This window comes from Astatotilapia calliptera, chromosome 10 (assembly GCF_900246225.1).
Source record: "Astatotilapia calliptera chromosome 10, fAstCal1.2, whole genome shotgun sequence".
NCBI lineage: Eukaryota > Metazoa > Chordata > Actinopteri > Cichliformes > Cichlidae > Astatotilapia > Astatotilapia calliptera.
Genome location: NC_039311.1, coordinates 23,733,090 through 23,758,621, shown reverse-complemented (window position 1 = coordinate 23,758,621; position 25,532 = coordinate 23,733,090). Strand labels below are relative to the sequence as shown.

Below are 25,532 nucleotides of genomic sequence, written 5' to 3'. Positions count from 1 at the left end.
TTGATTGAAGTACTTTTTAAATAATAAGGATTTAACAAAAGTATTGCATTAACTGTTTAAGAGTTAAATCAATTTTTGTGCACAGTTATTTCAAGAGGCTCAACTATCACTGGACTGCCCAGCAGATATATAGCCGGTTGATGCCTGTATCCTCGATGTTCCATGACAAGCTACGCAGATAAAAGATTTGGACTGAAGTCCAGTCGTTCAGCTTGAGTTTACCGTCTTCTCAATGGAACTGTCAATATGAGGCGCAAAGAGATCTCAGTGCAAATTAAGGTTGAAAAACCAAAATAAACCTATCAGAGAGAAAGCAAAATTATCTAGTAGATTCTTAAAAGGAATCAATGCGCTGACCAACTGTAGCCTAAAAGACCACAGGAGAAAGGAAAGTGGATGATGGCATCATTCCCATCATCCACTTGATGCCCAAAAAAAACAACTTCACAACATCAAACCAAGTCAAGAACACTCTTGAAGAAGCAGGTGTGAAATCGTCACTTCTCCAATCAATAGAGACCTCTATACAGAGGGTGTACAGCAAGGCACAGATCACTGTTTACAATTAAGAACAAGACGATCATAACAGACTTCATCAGAAAACATCTAATTAGATATATGAACCCAAGACTATCTCGTATCTCACAGAATGGTGAGAAAACATGGAGAAAATAAGAAACAGCTCAGAATCTGAAGGATACCACATTATCTGCAAGTCATGTTGGAGGCAGTATTATGACATGGGCATGCATGGCTGCATACTCTGGCTGCAAAAAGCACTCAAGCCGATCCTTATATGTAATTTTTCTGGGGTGTTTCCAGTTACTTTTGAACCTTGAAAACATGAAACAGAAGGTATACACTTCAACCAAATCATCAGAGTTTCAAAATTAAAATTAACTGTGGTCGTTCAGAGAGGCAAAATTACAAAAGTCTTGCTGACTCACCAAAATAGAAATTAGTTCCAGCTCGAATCTATTCTGATTTCTGGTCTCTGTGTAAGTGAATGTGATTCTCGCTGAGAAACAAGTGACATTATTTAATCATCTGATTGTTTTCTTTGTTACAGCGTGCATGTAAAGCGCCTTGTCATATTTCCGCTGACTGGTAACTTCATCATCTCTGCTCTTTGCAGAGAAAAGGCCAATACTTGCTGGAATTTTAAACTGGAGAGCTGTTGCAGAAAAACTCATCAGGGTCATCTGAAATCTACTGGGCTTCAGTGAAATCCCACTCAAAGCTTCAGCAAATCTAAATGACCATTTAATCTAGCTTAATTATTCTCTTGGCCCTTTGCTTGAGAGAGTCCAGTCTGCAGCTATCAATAGAGCCGAAGCTTTGTTAACAGTGAGAGAATGTAGGTCACTCACAAACAAAAGTGGCTGGCATCAGCTCACCCTATAACTGGAAATGAAAAGCATTCATGTAATGAAAAACACATTTTCACCCTGCCATGCTTTGCAAGCTCTTGGGGAAAGAAACTGATTTATATATGGTTTCATATCAACGGCGATGAAGCCGATTATATCCACTGAGAAACAGTGAAATGTTGAACATTATTATGAGTGCAACCGATTGGGTTTCTTGAACAGCTTATATTTCTTGACACAGTATTACTTTAATTTGCTGTTCGATTACTGGAGAAAAGGGTAACCCTCTGTTTGTCTGCCTATCTGTCGGAGTTGGATAAACGCCTGGATCCAGCCAAAACAAGCAGGAAGAGAGTACCACTGCTGAGCTCAGGTGCTTTTAATAGAAAGGCCAAAGAAACAGTACATTGCTTTCTCACTTTCACCGAGACGCAGGGACAGTGTTGTTTCCCTTCATCTCTCCTTCTCACACAAACATACTGTTAATAAAACCATATATGTTTTAAGAAAACCTTATCTTTCTTCGCTGAAACTGGTTTAGTGAAACATTCAAACTCTACAACTACAGTGTATACAACGCAAACTTTACATAGTCCATTTAAAAAGTTTATATTAGAAAAGTTATTGACTCTTTAATCTTTTTCTTGAACCTTACAAATCCAAACTGAAATGCTTTCCAATCACGTGGGAGTTATTAAAGTAAATAAACACATACTGTGTTAACTTTACCATTACTGTGCATGTGTGTGTTAAGTGCACCTTTACTCCTCCTGTGGGAATTAAGAGGGTAAGAAGCAGCCAGATGATTCTGATCAAATGAACTGATCTTCAGCAAATGTGTGGACCTCTATAAAAACAGACGTTTTGGTGATTTGTTGGTCTGTGGCATTCACGTGTGTAACATGATGCCACACTCTTCCCTGTAGTGGACATTGCAGCAAATTCGCCCCAAGATCAGTCCCCCAAAAATCCACCTCAGACCCTGCAGACCTCAGCTGGCATGTTAAATGTTGATTTCATGACAACACAGTTAAAAAAAGACTTAGCAAGTAATTATAAGACTGCTTGAGCAGTTTTCTTGGGACAGAAAAGACAAAAAAGAGATGTTTAACTATAATGCACAGCACCATGTTTGGTGAAAGCTAAATGCATTATATCAGCACAGGTCATGCCGGCTGTCAAACATGGCGGTGGATGTGTGAGGATTTGGACTTGTTTTGGAACAACTTCTTGTTTATGAACCCGGGAACCTTGCAGTTATACTGCTGACCATGAACTTCTCTGGGTACCACAGTATGTCTGACAAGCGGTCCTACAGCTACACCTCAGCTAAAACTGGGTCATGTAACAAATGCAAATCTACAACAGAATGGCTGAAAAAGAAAAGAATGCAGGTGCTGCAATAGCCAACTCAAACATCAACCTAACTGAAATGCGTGGTGGGAGAGCTGTGCATAAACAAGTGCCAGCAAACCTCAATGAACTGAATGAACGTTGTAAAGAGGAGTGGGCCAAAGTTCCTCCACAACCATGTGAGAGACTGATGAAGTCATAGAGACAATGATCACTGGAGGTTTTTGCTGCTAAAGTTGTATGTATAAACTAAAACTGGGCTGATGAGTCAGAACTAATTGTCAGCCATTAATCTTAGATTAATCTTATTTTCATCACAGTGAAACAGAAAAGAAAAATGTTAATGGACTTGAAATGAATATGTTCTTCATTAATATGATAGGCCTGTTTACAAAATTAGGTAAAACTTGGTGCATTAATAAGTACAATCAGACAGCTGCAGTCTTCGGGTGGTTTACCTTTAATACTTCCTGCCTTCTTCTGTTTTGTGTTGTGTGGATAGAGAAATCACTCAGGCCTGCATACCTCATGCATTAGTCTCACTCTAGTGACTCATTAGTTTTTACAGAAACCTGCTTCTGGCTGGAAGACTCCAGCCTAAGTGTGAGGGCAGGACTGTGACTGAGCCACCAACATGTGCTGCGGCCATCAGCGCTAATGAGGAGCAAAGCTTTAAGATGGCACAAGCTAATTGTCTCATTAGAGCTTTGATGCAATGGTGGTAATTAAATTTCACAGTTGACTGGGTAAGTGTTAGGCAGCCGGTGTCATGGTTGGATTTTAGGATGTGTGAAGGGCACTGGTACTTGTAGTGTGATGAAATTTAAATTAATTAAACCAAACCCCTTTTAAATTAATTCTATCACGGTTTTAGGAGGCGCTCTCTAATCAACCATCTCCTTCTCATACTGATTTTTCTAGCCACAAAAACTAGGACCAGCAGATTTTGGTGATTATTGGATTTTTTGTTTAGTGCTATCCATAAATATCTTCCCTTTTGAGTTGAGTTAAATATCTTGCCACTCATAGTACCAAGAAAGACTAATGATTAAGTTTTTTCTTAACTGCTCCACTTAAGATGAAATCAGGAAGGAGGTTAAGAAGGTTTAAGTATTCTTCGAAGATACTCCCTCTTTTCTCTCCAAACCTCAACATATATAGATTTCATTTGTGGACTACTTGCTTAAATAGTGAAACTGCAACAGCAAGTTGTTGTTTTTTTTGTATTTTTTCATTTTTTTCTAGTATACTCTTTAATTTTTATTGATATATTGCAGTGATTAAGGAAGTGGCAGAGGTCTTAGCAGTAGACAAACAATAAAGTTCAGGTATTTTGACAATAAAACTTGCTTTTTACAAATATTTTGCTTCTGTACATCATTACAGTGGATTTTAATTTAAGCAGTCAAGATATGACTGAAATGCAGATTCACGAGATTTTGCAAAGTATTCCATTAACTGGTAAAACTTTCCTCTCCTCTTGCTACTTCTTTGTGACTCTGTCTGCCTTCAGTCTTGTATTTGTGCTGAGATCAGGTCACTCACTTGACCATTGAAGAATATTTGATTTCTTTGCCTTGAGAAACTCTTTGGTTTCTTTTGCAGAATGTTGTGAGTTATTATCTAGCTGCGCTGTGAAGCATCTACTTTATTGGATCATCTTTGCAATTTGTGTGAATCTGAGCAGAAAGTATAGACCTCTACACTTTACAATTCATCCTGCTACTTCTATCAACAAACACTAGTGACTAAATTCCACTGGAACCATAAATACCAGTACCATAACATTGCATTCAGTATGTCCGACAAATGATGTGGTATGCATCTTCCCACCATTTTGGTACAAGATTACATGGGTTTCACCCAGCCAAAGAATTTTCCAAAATTTTCCAACTATTTAGGCTTGTTAAGATATTGTCTGGTAAAGTCTAATTTTCCCTTCCTGCTTTTTAATGTAACCAGTGGTTTGCAGCTTGTTATAAATACAAGTATCTCCCGATTGTCTTGACAATAACATGCCTACCTCGTCAAGCTTGTTCATGACTAGATGCTGTCAAGGGTCTATTTTAACTTAGGAAATAATTGCGATCATCCACTAGTTGTCTCCCGTGTCCTTCCTGTGGGTGTTGCTGATCAGTGCATTCCTTCTTTTTGAAAATCTAGGACTGTGTATTAAAATGGCTACAGTTAATGCAATACTTTTATTAAATCCCTTGAATTATAGCTGAAGCCTGCACTTCAATGACATGTGGACTGTTTGATTTACAATCCCCTGTGGTGGTGTACAGGGGCAAAATTACAAAAATATGATTCATTATTCAAGTACGTATGGTCCTAACACTGCTTCTGATTCTTTTTTCCATAAAAGGAACCTTTCATGTGTAGAAGGGATTCTAATATGTAGAGCCAGCTGTAGCCATTTAGTTGCTCTTTGTGCAATTAGGATTTGATGCCTTTGACCCTCACGTCTTAGATGTTAAAAAGAACAAACTGTGATTTGCTGTTAGATTCTGATTGACGCCCATCTCTGTGTCTGGAATAATTAATAGCTCATTTTTACCGTGACTGTTGTGGGCTGTGTGAGTAAATCCACACAAGTCCACCCTGCAGCAGGATGCTCATGTCATATCAGAAGGTTTGCAGGGAAGGTCAGTAACATTGTTAAGCAGTGTGAAGTTGGAAAAGCTAAAACAAAGACCGTTAGGTTCCTCCTCCCCTTCCTACAGTCTGTCTGTAATTCTCAGTATTAGGTGTTTAGTAAAAAAAATGTTTTCAGCAATATATAAGGCATACTGCATATCAGTGCCAGACTTTTAAGAGTGTGCCTGTCCAGCTGGCAATGCTCTAGGTGGCCACCTCCATGGTCTATGCCCTGCTTTTTAAAAAACACATTTAAAAAAAATGTTATTGCTGTTATAAAAGTCTATAATTATCTTTACAATTAGGCCACATGTGCTAGGTGTACACAATCAAATTCAAGTCTAAAGCTGTGGGTAACTAAGCTGCAACTCATAATTCAATGCTGATGCAACAACAGGGCTTTTGAGGCAATACCTTTGCACAGTGTGGTGTGAGGCATGGAAAACAATAGCGCTGTACCCAGCCAGTCTGGGTACCTGACCACGAATATAAACTGTGTGGGCTGCACCTTTCTGGCCTTTTGTCAGTCTCCTTCCTTTTAAAGCAAGTCTCAAGGGAGGCTGTGGGATCTTTGCATGTACCAAGACCCGGATCATTTTGTTCCCTTGGAGAAAGGGCTGCTTTGTTTTTCTGACTCACAATGTTATGTGGTGGTGGAATTTTTGAAAAAGCAACCGTAAGAGGCACCCATCATTGTGGCATTTGAAATGCAGTTTGAGATCAGTGGTCTTTCTTAAGTAGACATTCAGAGATCATTTTATCAGTTTAGTGTATTTACAGTTTCAGAAATGTTTGGTGACTAACAATTGACCCAAAATAGGTGTCTTCTGGGCATGAAAGTTCATTCATAAAGGCAACATTACACTTAACAGTTTCTTACATATATATTCAATAGAATTATCCCCCTCGCCTCCTCCACAATCCTTTCTTAAAAGTGAGATGTGAAAGAGGGATACACAGCCTGTATTTCCTCTTTAGCAACAGCAGATGGAGCTCCAGATCTCAGATGGGAACAGTAGCCTGTTGTTGTCATGGTTTCAGGTATCCTGGAGGCACAGTGCTGGATGCTAATTGGTAGAAGAATGAGAGAGAGGTGGAGGTAGTGTTGCTGCCTCTTTCTTTTCTTCTTCCTCTTTTTTTCTAAATCACTGCATCTCTATATTTAGCCTGTCACATGAAACAATCAATAAAATCAGGGAATGAGTGAAAAAAGTTGTTAAAATAATGCATTATTAGAACAATATTTCATACAGGTGCCCTAAAGTGTAGTTTTATATTATATATTTATGACACATTGCATTTTAACATGTTGCATTTGGTGCCTTTTTCTTATTACTTTCTGTTCTCATGTGATTGACACCATAATTTGATTGAAGTGATCGTCTGCTGTAACTTTCTGCATTAAAAAGCTACTGTCTTGAGTGTTTATTTTGCATGTATCCAAACCCGGTATTGAATAATCTGTCAGCTTCTTCTATTTCCGTATGTGTCCGTCTCCTGCAGACAGCCAGTCTGTGCTTCTCTCTCTGTTTGGAGTTTTTCATGCAGAGGGAAATCATCACATGACTTCACAATGCACCACTGATGTAATGCTATGTATGCCTGATAAGCTATCGTTATACAACCGGTGGCTGTATTTTTGTGAGCATGATGTCTGACTGTCCCCCAGGGTTTTGATTGTTTCTATCATCTTCTCCTCCTCCACAGTATCATTGCCCAACTTTCCAAAACAACCCATTTAACACCATCCTGTCTTCTGCCACACCGCACATACCTCGGATACTGTTGTTTACAAGGGGGTTCAGCCATTTTCTCCCGATTGCCTGGCAAGGACATCAAACATAGTCTGCATCTGCTCGCCTGGAATTAAGAGAGCTTTTCTCCAAACCTCCTTGGCACACACAGTGAATATAAATTTAGACATTCAATAACAACAACAGTGGCAGCAGCAGGTACCTAACTAGCTTTTGTATCCAAATAGGAACTATACCAGACACTAATGCTTAATGGTAAGTTGCAGCTGACTGCTGGTAGTAAAAGATGGTACATTAGAGCTCACATTGGCTCCATACTGCTACAGCACACTGTGCAACTTTGGATTAACCTCTTGTATTATGTTACCTGCCATTGCTGCTCTCCTCTTTGTGTAATAATGTCATCACTTCTATATGTAGAAGCAAACTTTCAGGACACTCTGTCATCACTGTAGTTATGCAACACTTAGCAATGAAGGCTAACTAATTCACCTGTCAAAAAGGCAGCTCCCTTGTGAATTAGCTTTTACATAGGGATTGTTGGTCGTCATCAATTGGAGCGTAGAGGTGTTGGACAGGATGCAGGAAACTAATGCACCTAAAGTCCCAAAACAACACAAAATCCACAAAACAGGAGCCCAAATACACAGAGCTTTATGGACAACACAGAACAGTGTCTGTGTTTCAAACTAACAAGAAACAGGAGCGCCGAAAACAGGTGAAAACAATCAGAATGATCACAAAGCAGCAAGTAAAATGAAACGAAAACAACTTTGCTAACAGACATGAACACAAACTAGAATTCAAATTGGGGCATTGATGTGTCTAGAAGGGAGGTGTGGCACTAGCCCACTTTAAATATGATTGGTCCCCACTAGTGCCACCCCAACACAGCCAAGTTAAAACCGACAATCCCCAACATCACTGGATGAGATCATGGATAGGACCAGTAGGAATATAATTTATATAATAGATTATAGTTTTCATTTTACTCCAGTATATTCTGAATACTGAATTACTGCACTTCATAATCCATACTATTTATTTTTAAAGCTTTATTATTTTAATAATAACATTATTATCATGTCAAGCTACTGAGCAACATATAAGTAATTAAAACCATCAACAGTTGTAAGATTAAAGAGATATACATATCAATGATTCATTGATTATGTTCCAATAATCTCCAAGTGCCATTACACATGAATGCTTTTACTTTAGGTACTTTGAATACATTTGAATATACAACCTGTGGCATGGTAAGCTACTTAAGTAGGATTATAACTTGTACTCAAGTAAAATGTCTAAATACTTTTTTCCTACTTTGCAACACTTTACAACTCTCCATCATAAGATTGTTTAAATTCTTATGCACCTCAACATTTCACACTATAAATCTGTGGAAGAACACAGCGCTGCATATGAGCTTGAAAATATGGTTTATCACCACTTATCTACACGTATTAAATAGTTCTGAGTGAACATTCGGATTTCCTGTGGCCCCACTTGATGCGTTCTTGGTCCCTTCTTTTCCGCCTCTTCAAAATAATGTTGTCTTGCTTCTGCTGACTTTCAATCTATTTTATCCACCACATACCCCCTCCTGCTACCTACTCTCACTACAGATCACAAAGTAATCTGGAAACATAAAGTTCAATGGAGGCATACGTGCAGTAGATCTGGATAGGGTAGTGCCCTCTTTTCAAAGGGACACTGAAGAATCTTCATCTTTCGTATTTGGGACAGGATTTTAACCGAAAACCAACTAAGGAGATCAGCTAAATGCAGGCAGAGTGTTTACGGTAGACGGGAAAATCATCACGGTGTGCCTGCTTGGATGGCTGCCCACTCCACTGGCTGGGAAAGCCAGGGCCACAACAATCAGGCAGCCTGGATGAGCTTTTCACAAAGTGATCAATGAAATGTTAATGTGGAAAACAACGATCCAGAGAATGCTTATCGTGATCTAAAATAGACTACAGGGTCACCGTTTAAGAGACTTGAAACTTGATGAACTGTAAGCTTATCATGAGTCAAGTGGAAAATAATGTGGAAAACTGTATCATGATCCACTATGTTTACGCAAACATGAGAAGAGGAGCGGCTCATCAAAGGAGGGATCTGAAATTCAATCCCCTCGTTGATTAGCGTGATCCAGAGGGAGATACTGGTTAGATTTTACTTCAAGGATGCAGCCGATGCTTTTGTGTCCTTTCTGAGCAAAGCAGAAGATGACTGCTTGTTTCCATTGTGACCTTGCAAACAGAAATTTCTAATTATGAGGAGTGCGCTCTTGAAAATTTGCTTGATTACATGAATTGCTGTTGCAGGAGAGGCTCAAATGGGAAAAACAGAGAGGGGGGAAAAACTGCCAGGGACATTTTAATCTGCTTTTTATTAAAAACAAACAAACAAAAAAACCCAAAAACCCAGTGGGACAGATGCGTCATTGCAGCACAGATACATCCTCTGTAGGACTGTGTGATTGTTGTATGAGGAAAATAGATGTATTGGTGCATTTCTTTCTCTCAAATAGAGCTTAACAATAATAGATGGTCAATTTCAGGGAGATAACATTCCCCTCACTGATGCTGAACATTAAGAATTAAGATCATTGCTGGAATCGCTGGAATGCCCATGATTAATATACACTGTCTGAAGATATTTAGTTTCTTGATGTCATGTCTGATTGTTATAAGAGCACTCAGAAAATTGAGAAGCAGTTTTTCCTTCAAAAAGTAATTGATGGTTGTGAAGCAGCAAAGCTTCCCGATTTAAGATATGATAATTATTAATTGCCGTGACAAACTTGAACATGTGCCAGTGTGTTGGAAGAGCAGATATAGCCTTTGATCTCTGTTATTGTTTCATGTGTGGTCTCTGTTTGTGGTAAAGGCTGCATTTGCCTTTGAATGGACCTGGATATGCTTGTGTCAAGCTTTCATAAGTCTGCTGAAAATCTAGAGCTACATCAAGACTGACATGTACTGGCTTTCCTGGATGGTATATGGTTATTCTTTTAGACGTAACCCCTATGACCTCTGTCAGCCTCTGCTCACAACAGTCTTGACAAGTCTCTGGCACAAGTCTCATGCCTCTGTTTGAGTATTGAATAGAATAGAAGAGAGCTGAATAGAATAGAATAGAATAATCCTTTAATTGTCCCACAAAGGGAAATTTGGTTGTAACAGCAGCCAGAAAGACACATATACAACAAACAGGACACAGAACAGAAACATACACAATTTTTCTTACATATTTACATTAAGGACAATGGTTACTATAAACCAGTAATTTGATACTGTACAGTTATCAAATTAAAAAAAAACTACAGATAAGAGGCAAACCAGGTTGTAGTGCGAATCAGTTGATTAAATTGTTGCAGTTACAGCTCAGATGTAAACATCTGTGTTTGTTGGGGGCAGTTCTGATTGTACAGTCTGACAGCTGCAGGGAGGAAGGACCTGCGGAAACGCTCCTTCATGCATCGAGGATGCAGCAGTCTGTCACTGAAGGAGCTCTGCAGTTCAGCAACATTTACATGCATGGGGTGGGAGACTCTGTCCATCAGAGATGTTATTTTGGCCAGAGTCCTTCTGTCTCCCACCACCTGCACTGGGTCCAGGGTGCATCCCAGAACAGAGCTGGCCTTCCTGATGAGTTTATCCAACCTCTTCCTGTCAGCTGCTGATAAACTGCTGCTCCAACATACCACACTGTGAAAAATGACAGATGCCACCACAGAGTCATAGAAGGTCTTTAAAAGGGCTCCCTGTACTCCAAATGACCTCAGCCGCCTCAGCAGGTAGAGTCTGCTCTGACCCTTCCTGTAGAGAGCATCAGTTTTGTGGCTCCAGTCCAGTTTATTATTCAGGTGAACACCCAGGTACCTATAAGAGTCCACTATCTCAATGTTCACTGGTGTCAGTGTGGTGTGTCTGCGTCTCCGGAAGTCCACCACCAACTCCTTGGTTTTCCCGGCGTTGATCAGCAGGTGGTTCTGCTGACACCAGTCTACACCAGCGGTGACCTCCTGCTGACACAAACAATTAGACTATACAGTTAAGTCATGACAGAGAAGCTACAGTCAGAGCAGCAAAACAACAGATGTAATAAATAAGGGAATAGCAATAAAACTGCACTTGCTTGCCTTGAGCTTGTGGTAATTTGAAGGCAGAATTGTAAATGACCTGAAAATCCTTTAAGGCAACAGTTTTAGTATCAAAACAGACAGCTACTGTAGGTCAAAAATGGAAAGGGATCATTTTGATGGTTAGCACAAGACACCTGGATTTGTATCCACTGGCCAGCTGAGCTGCCCCCCACAGTCCAAAGACATGCTTCCAGGGTCAGTTGGTGATTGTAAATTGGCCACAGATGTGATTATAGGGGTTCTCTGTGGCAGCCCCTCCAGGGTGTACCCTGGTGTTTGGAAAGGTTCTGGTACACGTGACCCATAGATAAGCAGAAGAAAAAGCATTTGTTTGTGTTTGTGGTTTTTTTTTTGCTTTTTTACATATTTGTCAAACATTTATTATTTTTTTTCAGATCATCAAGCAAATTTTAATCTTAGAGAAAGAAAACAACATTCAGCATTTAAGTGATGATTACATTTATTATGGAGAAAAGCTATCCATTGTTAATGAATTAGTTGTGATTAACCACATTTTTTTGGAAAGCTGATGTCAATTTCATTAGTGATACGTAAGCCTGGTTGCTGCCAGACATGTTGACTCAAGAATCACTTAAATAGAACCTGTCTGACAAAATGAAATAGGCTAAAAGATCTCAAAAAGCAACACATCATATCACAATCTCAAGAAACAACTTAGAAACAAAGTCATTGACATTTATCAGTCTGAAAGGGGTTACAAAACCAATGGAGAAAACCTGGAACAGTGATGAACCATCACAAAGGCTCATCTTACATTTGCCAAAAAAATAACAAATCTTAATGATCCCCAAGACTATTGGGAAAATGTCTTGTTGACTGATGATGAAAAGTTGACCTTTGTGGAAGGTTTGAATCCTGTTGAATCCTGTGTAAAACTAACACAACATTTCATAGAAAGATCATACCAACAGTCAAACATGGTGGTGGTAGTGTGATGGTCTTGGGCTGTTTTGCTGATTTGGGACCAGAACAACTTGCTGTAAATGATTGAACCATGAATTCTGCTGTCTGACAGAAAATCCTGGTGGAAAATATCTGTCCATCAGTTCCTGTTCTGAAGCTCAAGAACACTTGGGTTTTGTAGCGGAACAATAATCCAAAACACACCACCGAAGTCCAACTGTGGAAAAACAAACAAACAAACAAAAAACAAAACAAATCGAGGGTTTGGCCCATTCAAAGCCCCAAATTTAATCCAACTGAGATACTTTGATACTTTCTTAAACAGATCATTCATGCTGGGAAAATCTCCAATGTGACTGAATTAAAATAATTTCACAAAGAAGAGAGGGTTAAAGTCCTTCCACCACAAAGTAAAAGAGCAAAGAGACAAAGTGAAAGAGTGAAAAGACAAACTGAAAGTATCAATTATCGAAAACACTTGTTTGGAGTTCTTACTGCCAAGGGTGGCACAACCAGTTATTAGATTTAGGGGGCAATTACTTTTTTACATAGTGCCAGTTTTGGATAGCTTTTTTTCTTTAATAAATGAAATCATCAAATTCCAGTATAAACTATATATATATATATATATATATATATATATATATATATATATATATATATATATATATATATATATATATATATATATATATAAAGACAAAATAAACTAAAGACAAACTGACAAATGTTGTTCTGGCTGATTAGAAAAGATGTGGGATCCCTGCTCCACACAGAGCCCCCAGCTAAAATAAATATGATTTATTATGTTACCAGTTTAATTGAGTCTGGGATTAACTGGGACCAGGCTTAGTAAAGTCTCCATTCTTTTATGTTTTTGCACAATACAAGAGAAGACCTGCTTTGGACTTCACATAACAGTATGATATAATAGGTCTATATTTAGAGTTAAAGAAGAACAACAGGTCGTATGCTGAATTGAAACTGTTAAAGCCGCAGTCAGAAACTTTCAGTTTGTCATACATATAAAGAAGGTTCTTGTGAATCGACTGCAGGGTCATTGCTGAAAGTGTCAGCAAATTCATCCCAAAAAGGTTGTTGCCACATTCTAACAAACTGCTTGGTATGGGATGAACAATGTTCACAATTAAAGCTTATCCCCCCCCCCCCATTTTTCTAGTTCGAAATATTTCCTGAATTGTTGCTCTCACCCTCAGTCACTGAGTCCTTTTGCATAATTTCAAAGAACAGAAGGGGGTTGACCATGCTGATTAATTCACATATAGTAAATGGTAAATGGACTGATTCTTATTTAGTGTTTTTCTACTATCCCGGAGTACTCAAAGCACCCAAAAAGCTCCTTCGAGCCGGAGTTGAACCAGCGACCTAAGGATTCCTGCTATCATATACCTACAGTCCTCCGCTCTACCAACTGAGCTATCGAAGGGACATGCCTAAATACAGGCAATTAAATAAATTGACCTGGGAACTGTAGTTTTTATAAAGTGCCTCATAAACGATTCAATATAGGTAAATATGGTTTGGAAATATAGTGTTATTTAAAGGTGAACTTGGTGTTTCTGTGAAGAGAGAACTTTTTGTGAAAGATTAACTCTGATTATGTTTATTACAGTGATGAATCATGAGTGCACATTGTGACGCACAGATGTATTATATTATCAACGAATCTTTAATCGTTGTTTTTGTTAGAAAGTCACTGGCTTTAGGACTGAGTCTGAGTGAGATCACTTGGCAGTTTTGCTGATACCGTACACAAACAATAAACTCCTTTAAATGGGCCTAGCGACCTTTATTTATGACCGAAAACTGAGAGGAATGAATACAATGCGGAAGGTAAGCCTGTTAAAGAAAGCGTGGTTAAAAGACAACGCTGTCTTTTGTTTTGTTTACATTTTTTGGCCTTGACAACAAGGAGGTAAAACAGTGACATCATGGCCACAACGTGAAATGCACGGCATGCTTTCACAGAGCCATGACGTATTCTCTTTGGTTTGTGTTAGTAACTTCCCCAATAAACAGCGAGCCAATGAAACTGCACAGGAAGCAGCTCAGCGAACCAATCAGTGAGTAGCCTTCATAGGTCTCTGGTTGCTTCGGGCGGCGCTCTGTTTTTAGTAAAGGTAGACCACACAGCGTTAGACCGGAAATTATTAGATTTTTCAACAATACCCTAGTCTGACGCAATCTTCACATAATAATAACAATCATCATAAAAATAATATATCCTCAAACATCTACCATAATAGACGACATTCTGGGATATATGTTATTTATATTTACCAACCTTTGTCACTGTGTAAGTTTCAGAGTGTGGCAGAAATTTATTCAGACCATGTTTACTTGAGCTGTTTACATAAAATTAAAATTTACATACGTAGAAAAGTTGTAAAAGGTGGTCAATTAAAGACTCTTATTATTTTTTTTCGATTATTTGCCGGATGCTAGTTTTTTCTAGTTGCATTGTTGTTATGTTTAAGCCTAGCAAGTTCTTCTTCTTATTTTTTTCTTTTAGGTAAGGGTGTATTTCAGAACTTGTCCGCCGAGAAGCTTTTATTTCGAAGCACAACCGGAAGTTTGTTATTTGCTCGCCAGCGGCTCGACAAGGGTGGATCCTTAACTGTCACCTCTCCCTCCCTCTCCCAGTTTCAATTCAGTCAAATCATCACAGTGATCTGGCAGTTAGCGATACATGCGCCTATTAGTAAGAGAGTGATTAGCTTCTACTGTGGCCATTTTGTAAGCCCTCGAGAGACGGTAACCTCTGGGAGAGTCGTCTCCTAACCCGAATTAGCTAACGTGACAAACTGCAGCAAACCCGAAAACACACAGAAATGGACGAAAAGGCGTTTACGAAAGAACTGGATCAGTGGATCGAGCAGCTCAATGAATGCAAGCAGCTGTCCGAGGGACAAGTAAAAACACTATGTGAAAAGGTAAGATTTTATTTTTTAATTCCCTCCCTTAACTTATTGCTAACGTCTTCTCCCTCCTCACCGCCGCCTTCCAGACATTCTTAAAATGGCGTCTATCGTGTACATTTCACTGCGTTGTGCATGGATTTGACAATCATTACGAGTTGCCCCAGACTTCTGTTCTGTTTAAACAGCTTTACACCGCTAAATAAGAAATTACATGTGGTAGTTTTCGGGCTTCTTGGTGCTTTACCGGGCAGCTAGAATGACCCACAAGCTTTGAATTCAAGTCACATACCACATTTACAGCCCTTCTCATTCACACTGACAGTGACTGCAGCATCTCTTAGCCGTGCTACTGAGTGGAAGTGCTCTGCCTCATTTTATGCCTCAGTATTTATGTATGGAAGCTGTTAGAAAATAGTAAAAGAAAAATGTGGCCAGCTGGCATCAAAATGGAAAGAGATAAAGTTGATTTCTTGTGAGAAAGTCAGGCTTTTGGGCTCCTTTTATTTAGCCTATTAAGGTTGATTGTATCCAGTTTAGGTGCAGCCACTTGGAGCAATGAAAAGGTGAGGAAAAGCTTACTGTGTAGCTCTCGGCACAGGGTAATAAATCCAGCCAGTCAATTTATATCGAGGAGGGTTTTTTTTCCTGCAATAAAAAAAGAAAAAGAAAGTTGGCACCTACTTAAGACATTTGGCCCTCCAATTATAACAAGTTATTTCTAAGTGGGGCTTAGTTTAGTCGAGCTTAAAATACATTTTTGGTTATCCAATGACCAAAAAAAATAGCAAATTGCTCAGACTTGTTAATTAAGGTAACACAGTCTGTTTACCTTCACTACATGTGGATGAATAATGTTTGTTTATGTAGCCAAAGCCCCATCAGTGCCCTAAATGTGCTCTATAGTCTCTGCTGCTCCCAGCCAAAGATAACAAACATGAGAAACCACTGGGCTCTGCACTGTCCACCACTTCTTATTTATGCTAAATTACAATGCAAATGTATTTCCTGCTCCTTTGGTTCTGTATGCGTTGTTCTTAGGTGTTCTCATTCTTGTTCGCTGAGTGCAAAACTTTGTTTCACATCAAATGTTAGAATGACAATAAAAATCCTTTAAGCCAAGAAACACCCTGAATGAGGGCTAGTCTAAATGAGAGAAACGCCTCCTGTAATTCGGCACAATTCAGCAACAGCAGACACTGCAGTCTCCTAAAACACCGCAAGTCTTAATCAAGGCAATTTCCACAAACATCGTGCCATCAAAGTAATAATCTTGTTAGTTTTTAATTAGATGTGCCTAATAAACTGCCAGCTGATTGTGTGTGTGGTGCTTTTTTTTTGCCCCTCAGCAGCTCTCACAGGTAGTCAGGAAACTGAGTCCATTATCTACCTTCTGTTTACTCATGTCTATAAATGGAGAGGATGACTTGTTCGAGGCAATAATGTGGGCGGTTTTCAAACTTAAACATGACCTAATGGATGAAAGTGATGCCTGGCCTGAATTGTAATTTTCAATTTGAGTTCCTTAGTCCTTTGCTCTATTTTTTTGCATCACTGCTTTGGAAACATAGAATTAGTTAAAAATAGCTGAAAAATGACTTGATGGTAATTTCCCTCAGACGCTGACCTTTGATGTTATCATCACAGTGTGAAGTTGACCTTTAAGCTGGTGTAAGGTGGTTCCTTCCTTTACTATTATAATTTTTTTTTTTTTTTTTTAAACTAACCTTAATTAACTTGTTATGAGTGTTGTTATGCCCATATGCTTCTGCTTTGGTTGATAACTGGCCATTTGATTTTGTGGTCTGAGCTGAGCTTAACCCCAATCTCCCTGCTCTGTGCTGATTTCCGGCTCTGGATGTCTGGTTGTAAAGGAGCATTTACTCTTAAACATTTTACCACTGTTCTCTCCTCAGATTGTTTTAATTAATACTCTTTTTGTTTGGGTTTTGGATTTGTTTTTTTGTGCTTTTTAATCCTGATCTTGATCTGTCTAGGATTTCTGTTTCTAGAAAGCTCTCTTGCCCAAAGCGTGCTATATATTGTTGCTGCCTTGGGTCATGGTCCATTTTTAGGCTTCCCCCTGCTGGAGAATTGACACCCTGTCCTCTGATTGTTAGATTTATGTGTCAGAAGTCAAGTGACTGACACCATAACTTGACAGCGTATATAGTGAATATTATAAATTTGCTGTTAGGCTTTATGCTGACAGAAGAGGCTTTTTCTTTTCTTTTTTTCTTTTCTTTTTGGACAGTCTTCAGAGTCTGTTTTTCTTTTTATGCTGCTACCATGTTTGGAGTTCTGTGTGCTGAAGTTTAAAGGTCTGGTATTCTCAAGTGGAACGTTAATCCCAATATTTGTTTCCATTTGAGTCCCAGTAATTTTAAATGCTCATTACACTGTGTATCAGGATCCCAAAAAGGGACGGGATCCTTTCCATAGGGCTTAGAGGGATGGTGGTGGTGGTGGTCAGTGCTTAGCTGGGCATATAAATTGGCCTTTTTATTAATGGAGTTAGTTGGAAAGCACACAGGGATTGTTTATACTAGCCTCTTTTATTTAGCACATAGTTTCAACATACAGAAAAAAAACTATCTCAAAGACAGACGGATCTTGCGAACACTTGTTAATACAGCTATACTGGCACAGCACATTAAATCCCGACTGATATAGGATTTTTGAGAGTGATGACAATATTCAGGGATTTAAAATGTGATATCTCAGCAAGTCTTTTCTTTACAGACACACAAAAAATGATTTCTCCAACTGTAACTGAAGATTTTCCTTTAAATAAATCCTTACTGAGATATTATGATAATTCAGTTTGTTTACTTGTCATAATAAGTCATAAATTGCCCGTATACTCTCCGCCAGACTCAGCCAGCTGTCATGTTTGTGGCATTGCAAGCACGTGTTGCTGACAGGGGAGTTGCAGGCTGCCACATCAACACTTATAACATGGTTGAAGGGTGTTTCTCCTGCCTCCTCTTTACCTTTTAAATCTCTATATATCATCTGTAATAAATACTGATATTGGTATATCAGCAAACGGCTAATAATTGAGTGATACATCTGCGATACAGCACATGTGCTGTAGATGGAAGAGCTGCACAAATGATGCAGCGTTCCTCTTTCCTGTTTCCTTCCTAATGGAGCAAAGATGCCATTAAAGCAGCTGAGGGTGGGTGGGTGGGTGGGGGGCTGTATCATTGTCAGGAGCCCAGTTTCTCCACACTGTCTACTTGTATCTGTCCATCCACCCCTCCCACCCAGTGAATGTTGTTTATACATTCAGCAGAAGGCTCCCACACAACATCCTCCCGGATTTTAAAAATAGCCGAGGATATGATTGATTGTGAGTTGCATCACTAACACTGTGAAAGCCTTTGTTGCTAAGGGGATCAGAGTGTGTGACTCAGGATAACACTGTTCATTGTGACTCAGATAGAGGCCGTGTTTGTTTTGGGGATGCGTGTGGGTGCAGAGGAATGAGATGTGCTGTGTAATCTGCCCTTCCAGTTGTCTCACAAGAAGGCCGGTCATACCAGAGCCTCAGCCTGGTGTCAGTGTGCTGAGATGCAATGCTTTGAAGTGTTCCTCTGTTTAACGTGATTAATTGCGATTTTAATTTTTTCCCCAGTTTGCATTATCGTAGGCTCCTCACTCTTAAGAGTCTGGATGTTGTTGCAAAAGTTGTTTGTTTCACAGAAGTAAGATCATTGGTTTGACAATTTAGCACTGAGCCAGGTTTGAATTAGGTGACTGCAGACTGGGGTCTGCTTACTGGATACTGGTTTGATGTTGCCGTCAATTTTGCAGAGAAAATGTGATTAAATGAATAATGTGTCACAGATGGGGAGAGTTAACCTTTTTGTGACCTTCTGCTTTTTCCTTTGGCCAAAAATAAACCTATTAAAGGGTTACATAATCATCCAGAGATGGTTTCTGTGTGTAATATTGTAAGCTCCTTATTGTATTATATGTAGATTTATATATTTTTTGGATTGGCCTCTTTTTTTTCTATTCTATTTATTTGTTCTCCTTCATCTTTTTGTGCTACTTTGTTTCTACTTCATTTAAGCCATATTTGTATAGCGTGTGTTTTTTGGTATTTTGGCTGCAGTCAGCCACAGTCATTTTCTTATCTTTCGAAACATGTTAACTTGGTCTACTTCATCTTGAATCTTGCGTTGGGTGAACCATCTTGAAGGGTAGATAAGAAATGCAATGACGCAGGTGTGTAGAGACCTCTAAAGTGTGCCACAGTGATGCAATAATTTGGTCACATTGCTGCAGTTGACCCACTTGTTAGAACTGATGTCATCTGCTTGACCTTTTTTTGTATCTCTGGTTGACTCATTAAAAAAACATCAGAAATGGATGTTTGCTCGGTGGTCTTTGAGTGCATCCAAGGCAAAATGAGTTGTGAAATACATGTCATCAAAATTCATACTGTCGTAGCAGAAATGCTGATGAAATCAGACATAACCTGCCACCATTTGTCTGCTGCTCGTGTTAATTATTTTTTACAGTGGTTTCACTCGGTGAGGTTGGCAGTATGCATAACATTCAGCTACCATAAATCAGGAGTGAGGTCATTGCTTGTGGTTACAGTCTTGCAGAGCTGTCAGATTTATTTCACCTGAAGCTGTCTGCAGGTGAGCCTTTGGCTGGTTCTTCCACACTGATGGGCTGATTTAGCTGACCAAAACTGCTGACTTCATGTCGGGGCTCTTGAATAAGCACTTTGTTGAACGCAGGCCGTCCTGCGCCTTGAGTGCAGTCGTAATCTGAGCAGAGTTTGCTCTCTGTGGCAGGTGTGATCTGTACTTTGGACGAGGTGCTTGAGTAATCAGTGCGGTCATCCTTTTTCACAATCACAGCTTTCCAGAGTACATACTGTTACTGGACATCTCGTGGATAAACAGTTGCCTCACACACTGTTTTGTGGATTTCACTAAATCCGATCTCAAATTTCGAGAAGTGAAAAGTCCTAACATCAGGTCACACTGTATTGATTTACCTTCTCCAGTTTATGTAATATTTAATCGGAAGTTAATCCCAGGTGATAAAAGTGACATTTTGTGAAGGATATTGACAGGCACCCCACCCCTTTTTTGTGCATAAAGCTATAAAGAGACAGCACATTACATTAATCAAGTTATCAGTTTACCCAATCTGGGACGCAGAGGTGACACCTGATACGTCACTGAACACATTACACATCGACTTTAGTGTAAGGTTACAGAGCCGAAGATCAAATGTTACACCCAAAAACTTGTTAAGAGCGTTCAAATGATAAATGGATGGATACAGACGCTCGTGGGTCGGTCACAAATACGAAGCCAAAGGCTCACATATCTTTTTGTGATTTCCTCACATTTCATTGTGTATGTACTCAGTGGAAAACCTTGATGTGTCGGTAGATAACAGTCCTCGTAGCTCTTTTCTTAACTGAGCTGTGCCTGACGTATTTGAGGCCTGGTTATAGAACAAAATGACTGGGTTTGCATCTCTGCCTATGCAGCTACTGTTGGAAAAACCCAGAAACTCTTTTAAAGGTTATCAAACCACATCTTTATTGAGAAATAATGAGATGTCAAAACTCGTCATGAAGCGTACAGAGGAGCTCGTCAAATTCCGTCTCTTTGCGGGAAAGAGTTCATTTGTTTTGTTGAACTTTATTTGCTCATATTTAATTGTGCTTCTATCTTTTTTGTATTATTTACCTTATTGAAATACTTGTTTTGGTTGCTTCTGAGTAAAAAAAATATAGTCGTAAAAGTCTAATTTATTTTATCTGTGTGCAGTTGCCGTTTTTATTGAAACTATTTTAGCTGGAGAGTTCCTCAGACATGGTGGATAACCTCAAGGCTGAGGAAATAACACATTTTATTTCTTTATTGAATTTATATTTCTCATCTGCCTTATTGGGAAAGTGAATAGTAGTAATTGTGCTCAATAACAAAAAACTGTTTAGATTCCTATCACTGTTGCGTGATTTTGCGAGACTAATTTAGTCTTTTTAGCTCTTCTCCAGTTATACAGTGTTTGAATTGCATGTTGTGCTTAATTAAACTGAAACTGTGAGCAAAGGAAATGAAGAAGTTGAGTGCAGAGCGGTGAAAAGTAAAGAGGATCCCAGACAGCCTGACCTGGCCTACTTAAAGTGCGTGTTTGTTTGCTTGTTTATTTCCCCTCACGCCACTAATAAGGGTTGGCGTGAGATTGGGATGAAAACTTATCGCTGTTTGACTTTAATGCAGACATCGAGAATATTCTCTTGGGCTTAGCAGCTCAATTGCTTTAAAGGCAGAAACAGCGGTCAGCCTGCCAAGCTAAGCCCAGTCACTGAAAAGCCTCCTGCCTCATGGCAGTATGGGCACGTGGAGGGCCGTGCTTTATATAGGTCAGCATTGTGCGGCGATGCAACTCTGTCCTTTTGACTCTGAGTTTGTCCCATCTGCTGTTGACAGGCCAGCTATAGCACTCTGACTCTGTCGATTCTCTCTCTCACCCTGTTGTTTAAAGGGGACAGTATGCACGGCTGCTCAGATTGCGTCGTTGACAAAACATTAGGCTTTCGTGGCTGGAAGAGAGCCACGTTAGACTGACTCTAGGAACGGGGCTTGTTGTGGGTGTCCAGATTTAGTATTGATGCTGTTTAAAGTGTTCTCCTATTGTTTTGTTTTAATCTGGCAACTGCAGCTAAAGACCGCATAACAAGCAGGCAGCTGGCTGGTGAAAATGATTCACAGAATGCCAGGGTATATTTTTAAGCTGGAAAAAAATACACATTTCTACCCCCTCCCCCCCAAAGAAAACCCTGCTCTGAACTGAGAGGCTCCAAAAAGTGGTTGTTCAAATAAAATATCAGCTTCAGGTTTTTGGTGTGTATTTTTCCTGTGTGCATTGAATGAGACAGCAGTATCCTATTTTTTTTTTTCCACCCCCAGAAGCATTAGCTGTAGGCCACACAGTGACTCACGCTCGGCAGGTTTTCGACTGCTTCACGGTGAATTCTGAGTCGATTGAACTATGTCTAAGAATAACATTTCTCATCGCATCTACTTTTAGCTGTAGCGGTCATGTTACATTGCTACAGCACTTTTGGCTTTGGTTGAGTCCTCTTAAATGAATAATCAGAGCAAACCAAGTGTTTTTCCATCCAGAAGTGGCAGCAGCCAGTCTCCAATCTTTTTTTTTTTTTTTGGGTTGTGGAGCATCACACTAATTGATTTTTTTGGGAAATGTTGCAGTGCAGCCAGAGCTGCAATTCCAAGCACTGCAAGCCAGACCTGCAGGAAACTAATAAAAGACACACACACGCACACACACACACATGCATTTTAGAGGCTTACATCCATAGAGAGCTTCTGGTGGTGGTGTTTCGGTTTATGCTATAATCACTGTGTAGCATCTTAATGGATTCCCCGGAGGCTGATGTGGAAATTGGGGAGTGGGGATGTCAGGAAATTGTCCAGCTCTCAAATAAAGAACAAAGAATGACCCTGGAAATTACATTGTATTGTGCATGTGATTAACGGATCACATGACTTCCTCTGTGTTGGAACTAATCAGTGGCAGGTTTAGATGAATAAAACTTAAAATGTTCTTAGGCCATTGTTGCTTTGTCCCAGCTGCCTTTTGGTATTTCAGACTTGTACATTTTTGGCATGTTTCGGTAGTGGGGATCATTTGTTTTTCAAACCCTGAACCAGGCAGATTTATTTATTGAATTATTTCTTTTTTCCAACCAGGCAAAGGAGATCCTGACAAAGGAGTCAAACGTTCAAGAGGTGAGATGTCCGGTGACTGTGTGCGGAGACGTGCACGGCCAGTTTCATGACCTCATGGAGCTGTTCAAGATCGGAGGGAAGTCTCCAGACACAAACTACTTGTTCATGGGAGATTACGTGGACAGAGGGTACTACTCTGTAGAAACCGTCACTTTACTAGTAGCACTAAAGGTATGTGATATGTTCTGACATTTGACTTTGTCTAAACCTGAAATGTATTCATTCATTTATTTGAATGAGAATAAAAAAAATAACATTCAGATCTTTTCTCTGCTATTTTTTTTTTTTTTTCCTCAGGTTCGCTTCCAAGAGCGCATCACAATCCTCAGAGGGAATCACGAGAGCAGACAGATCACGCAAGTGTATGGCTTCTATGACGAGTGTCTACGGAAATATGGTAACGCCAATGTTTGGAAGTACTTCACAGACCTGTTCGATTACCTGCCCCTCACTGCCTTGGTAGACTCTCAGGTAAGAATATAAACTCGGTTTCACATATGTAAGCGTAATGTTCTGAAAGAATCAAACATTAGTAGAGGAAATATTAATTAGATTCATGTTTCCTTCCTCTCCCTCTAGATTTTCTGCCTTCATGGAGGCCTGTCACCATCCATAGATACACTGGATCATATTAGGGCATTGGACCGTTTACAGGAAGTGCCACATGAGGTAACAATGACATTTTAAATACATCTATAATATTTGAAAGCTAAATTGAGCTAATAAGAGTGGCTGTTTAAGTCCATCCAGCCCATAAACCAATTTGTTTCCTCCTCCTTGTCTCCTGTAGGGTCCCATGTGTGACCTGCTGTGGTCGGACCCGGATGACCGCGGTGGCTGGGGCATCTCTCCGCGAGGAGCCGGCTACACATTCGGTCAGGACATTTCGGAGACTTTCAACCACGCCAACCGCCTCACATTGGTGTCCCGTGCCCACCAGCTGGTTATGGAGGTATGTCACTGGCTCATTTGATGTGCATACAAATAATCCATCTGCTGCTGAGGGGTGAATAAGCTCAGGAAAGACGGCTTGATTCCAACCGGCAGTCAGCACGCTAATATGAATTTAACTGCAACAAAGAGCCGTTACGATAAATAGCTCCTCCAACCTTTGGAAGTGCACTAACCGTACAAAAAATGGAGTTGAAAGCCTCGCTGCTACAGAGAACATCGGGACAAAATGGTTATATCACCATCAACCAGTCATACAGAGTTCAAGGGCGAGTTCAGTTTTAGATTTGCATTAGAGTTGCAGTTTATTCTGAATTATACATTTCCAGTGAATAATGCATCTGCCTCCCTCAGGGTTACAACTGGTGCCACGAGAGGAACGTGGTGACAATATTTAGCGCTCCCAACTACTGCTACCGCTGCGGCAACCAGGCGGCAATCATGGAACTAGACGACACCCTAAAATACTCTTTGTAAGTACCGAAAAGTCCTAAATCCTTTAGGTTTTATTTTAAACCCTGTAAAGTCTAAGGCACGATGCATTCTGGTAGCTTTGGGACCCAGCTGTAATTGTATATAAAACATATAGTGGTTAACAAATCGTATTTATTCTTTCTACTCCTTCTACCCAGCTTGCAGTTTGATCCAGCGCCTCGCAGAGGGGAGCCCCACGTCACTCGCCGCACCCCAGACTACTTCCTGTAAACTCTGATTATTGATTGCCCTTTGACATTTGTACAGTATGACTTTCAACTGATGACAACATGAACTGGGAGGGTGAGAGACTTGGGGTGGAGCAGGAGGCACACCGGTACACATTGTATATCAACACATACGAAAAAAACAACTATTTAAGCATTTAGCAAAAAACAATGTCCGTGTCTGAGGATGGACCAAAAAGTGTGTGCCATAATCATAACAATATCCATTGCCGAGGACTTGTATTGCGAATCTTCCCATTATATGGAAAAAACAAAACAGAAATGTTTAAATTCCCTTTCCTGTTACTGTGTAGCTGGACTGATGGCACCGAGGTCCAAGACATAAATTTTGCTACTCTGAATGCGGCTGTTTGAGTCCCACGCGCCATGGCTTATATTGAGTAGATCTGAACGTGATCTGTTTGCACTTTTGTAAATGAAAAGAAATGTAACATATGTCAAAATATGGAAAAGATTTCACACTACAGATGTTTGTTTGTTTTTTTCCCTTTTTTTTTCTTCTTCCCAACCCAAGCTCTACACAAGGTTTCTTGTTCTTGTTTTTTTTAATTAATTATTTTTTTTTTGCTTTGTTTTGTTTTGTTTTTTGCAGTCACACAGCTTGGTGTTTAAGATTACATGGAGTGTTCATCCACTTCAGCTCACTGACTCCCTCTGAGCTACAGCATCTGTATTAACCAAACAATTTTATTAATAAAGACGAAGGTGGCTTCTTGATGTGAATATGCTCTTGTGTTTTTGCTTGTTTGTTTGTCCTCATATAAAACAATGTTATGGTTTGAATTACACTGTCCTTGCATTGTCCTGGGATTAAATTTCAATGTACATTGATGCCAACATTTACCACAATTTTGCATTTTCCCAGCGATGGATTTCAAGTATGAACGTGAGCACCCAGTTATTTTTTTTTTAAAATCTTTTATCTCT

General features: G+C 39.6%; 1 protein-coding gene and 1 non-coding gene across 2 annotated transcripts; one reads left to right on the top strand and one right to left on the bottom strand.

Moving 5' to 3' along the window:
• Positions 1–13,552: 13,552 nt before the first annotated feature.
• Positions 13,553–13,641, bottom strand: trnay-gua (transfer RNA tyrosine (anticodon GUA)). The gene is given in 2 exon segments: positions 13,553–13,588; positions 13,605–13,641. It is a non-coding gene; the product is annotated as a tRNA-Tyr (tRNA).
• A 1,161-nt stretch (positions 13,642–14,802) lies between these two features.
• Positions 14,803–25,328, top strand: ppp2cab (protein phosphatase 2 catalytic subunit alpha b). The gene is made up of 7 exons (XM_026181846.1): positions 14,803–15,148; positions 22,894–23,103; positions 23,230–23,403; positions 23,512–23,601; positions 23,723–23,884; positions 24,238–24,356; positions 24,516–25,328. The coding sequence occupies exons 1-7, from the start codon at positions 15,047–15,049 to the stop codon at positions 24,586–24,588; spliced, it is 930 nt and encodes a 309-aa protein (XP_026037631.1). The 5' UTR covers positions 14,803–15,046; the 3' UTR covers positions 24,589–25,328.
• The last annotated feature ends 204 nt before the right edge of the window (positions 25,329–25,532 follow it).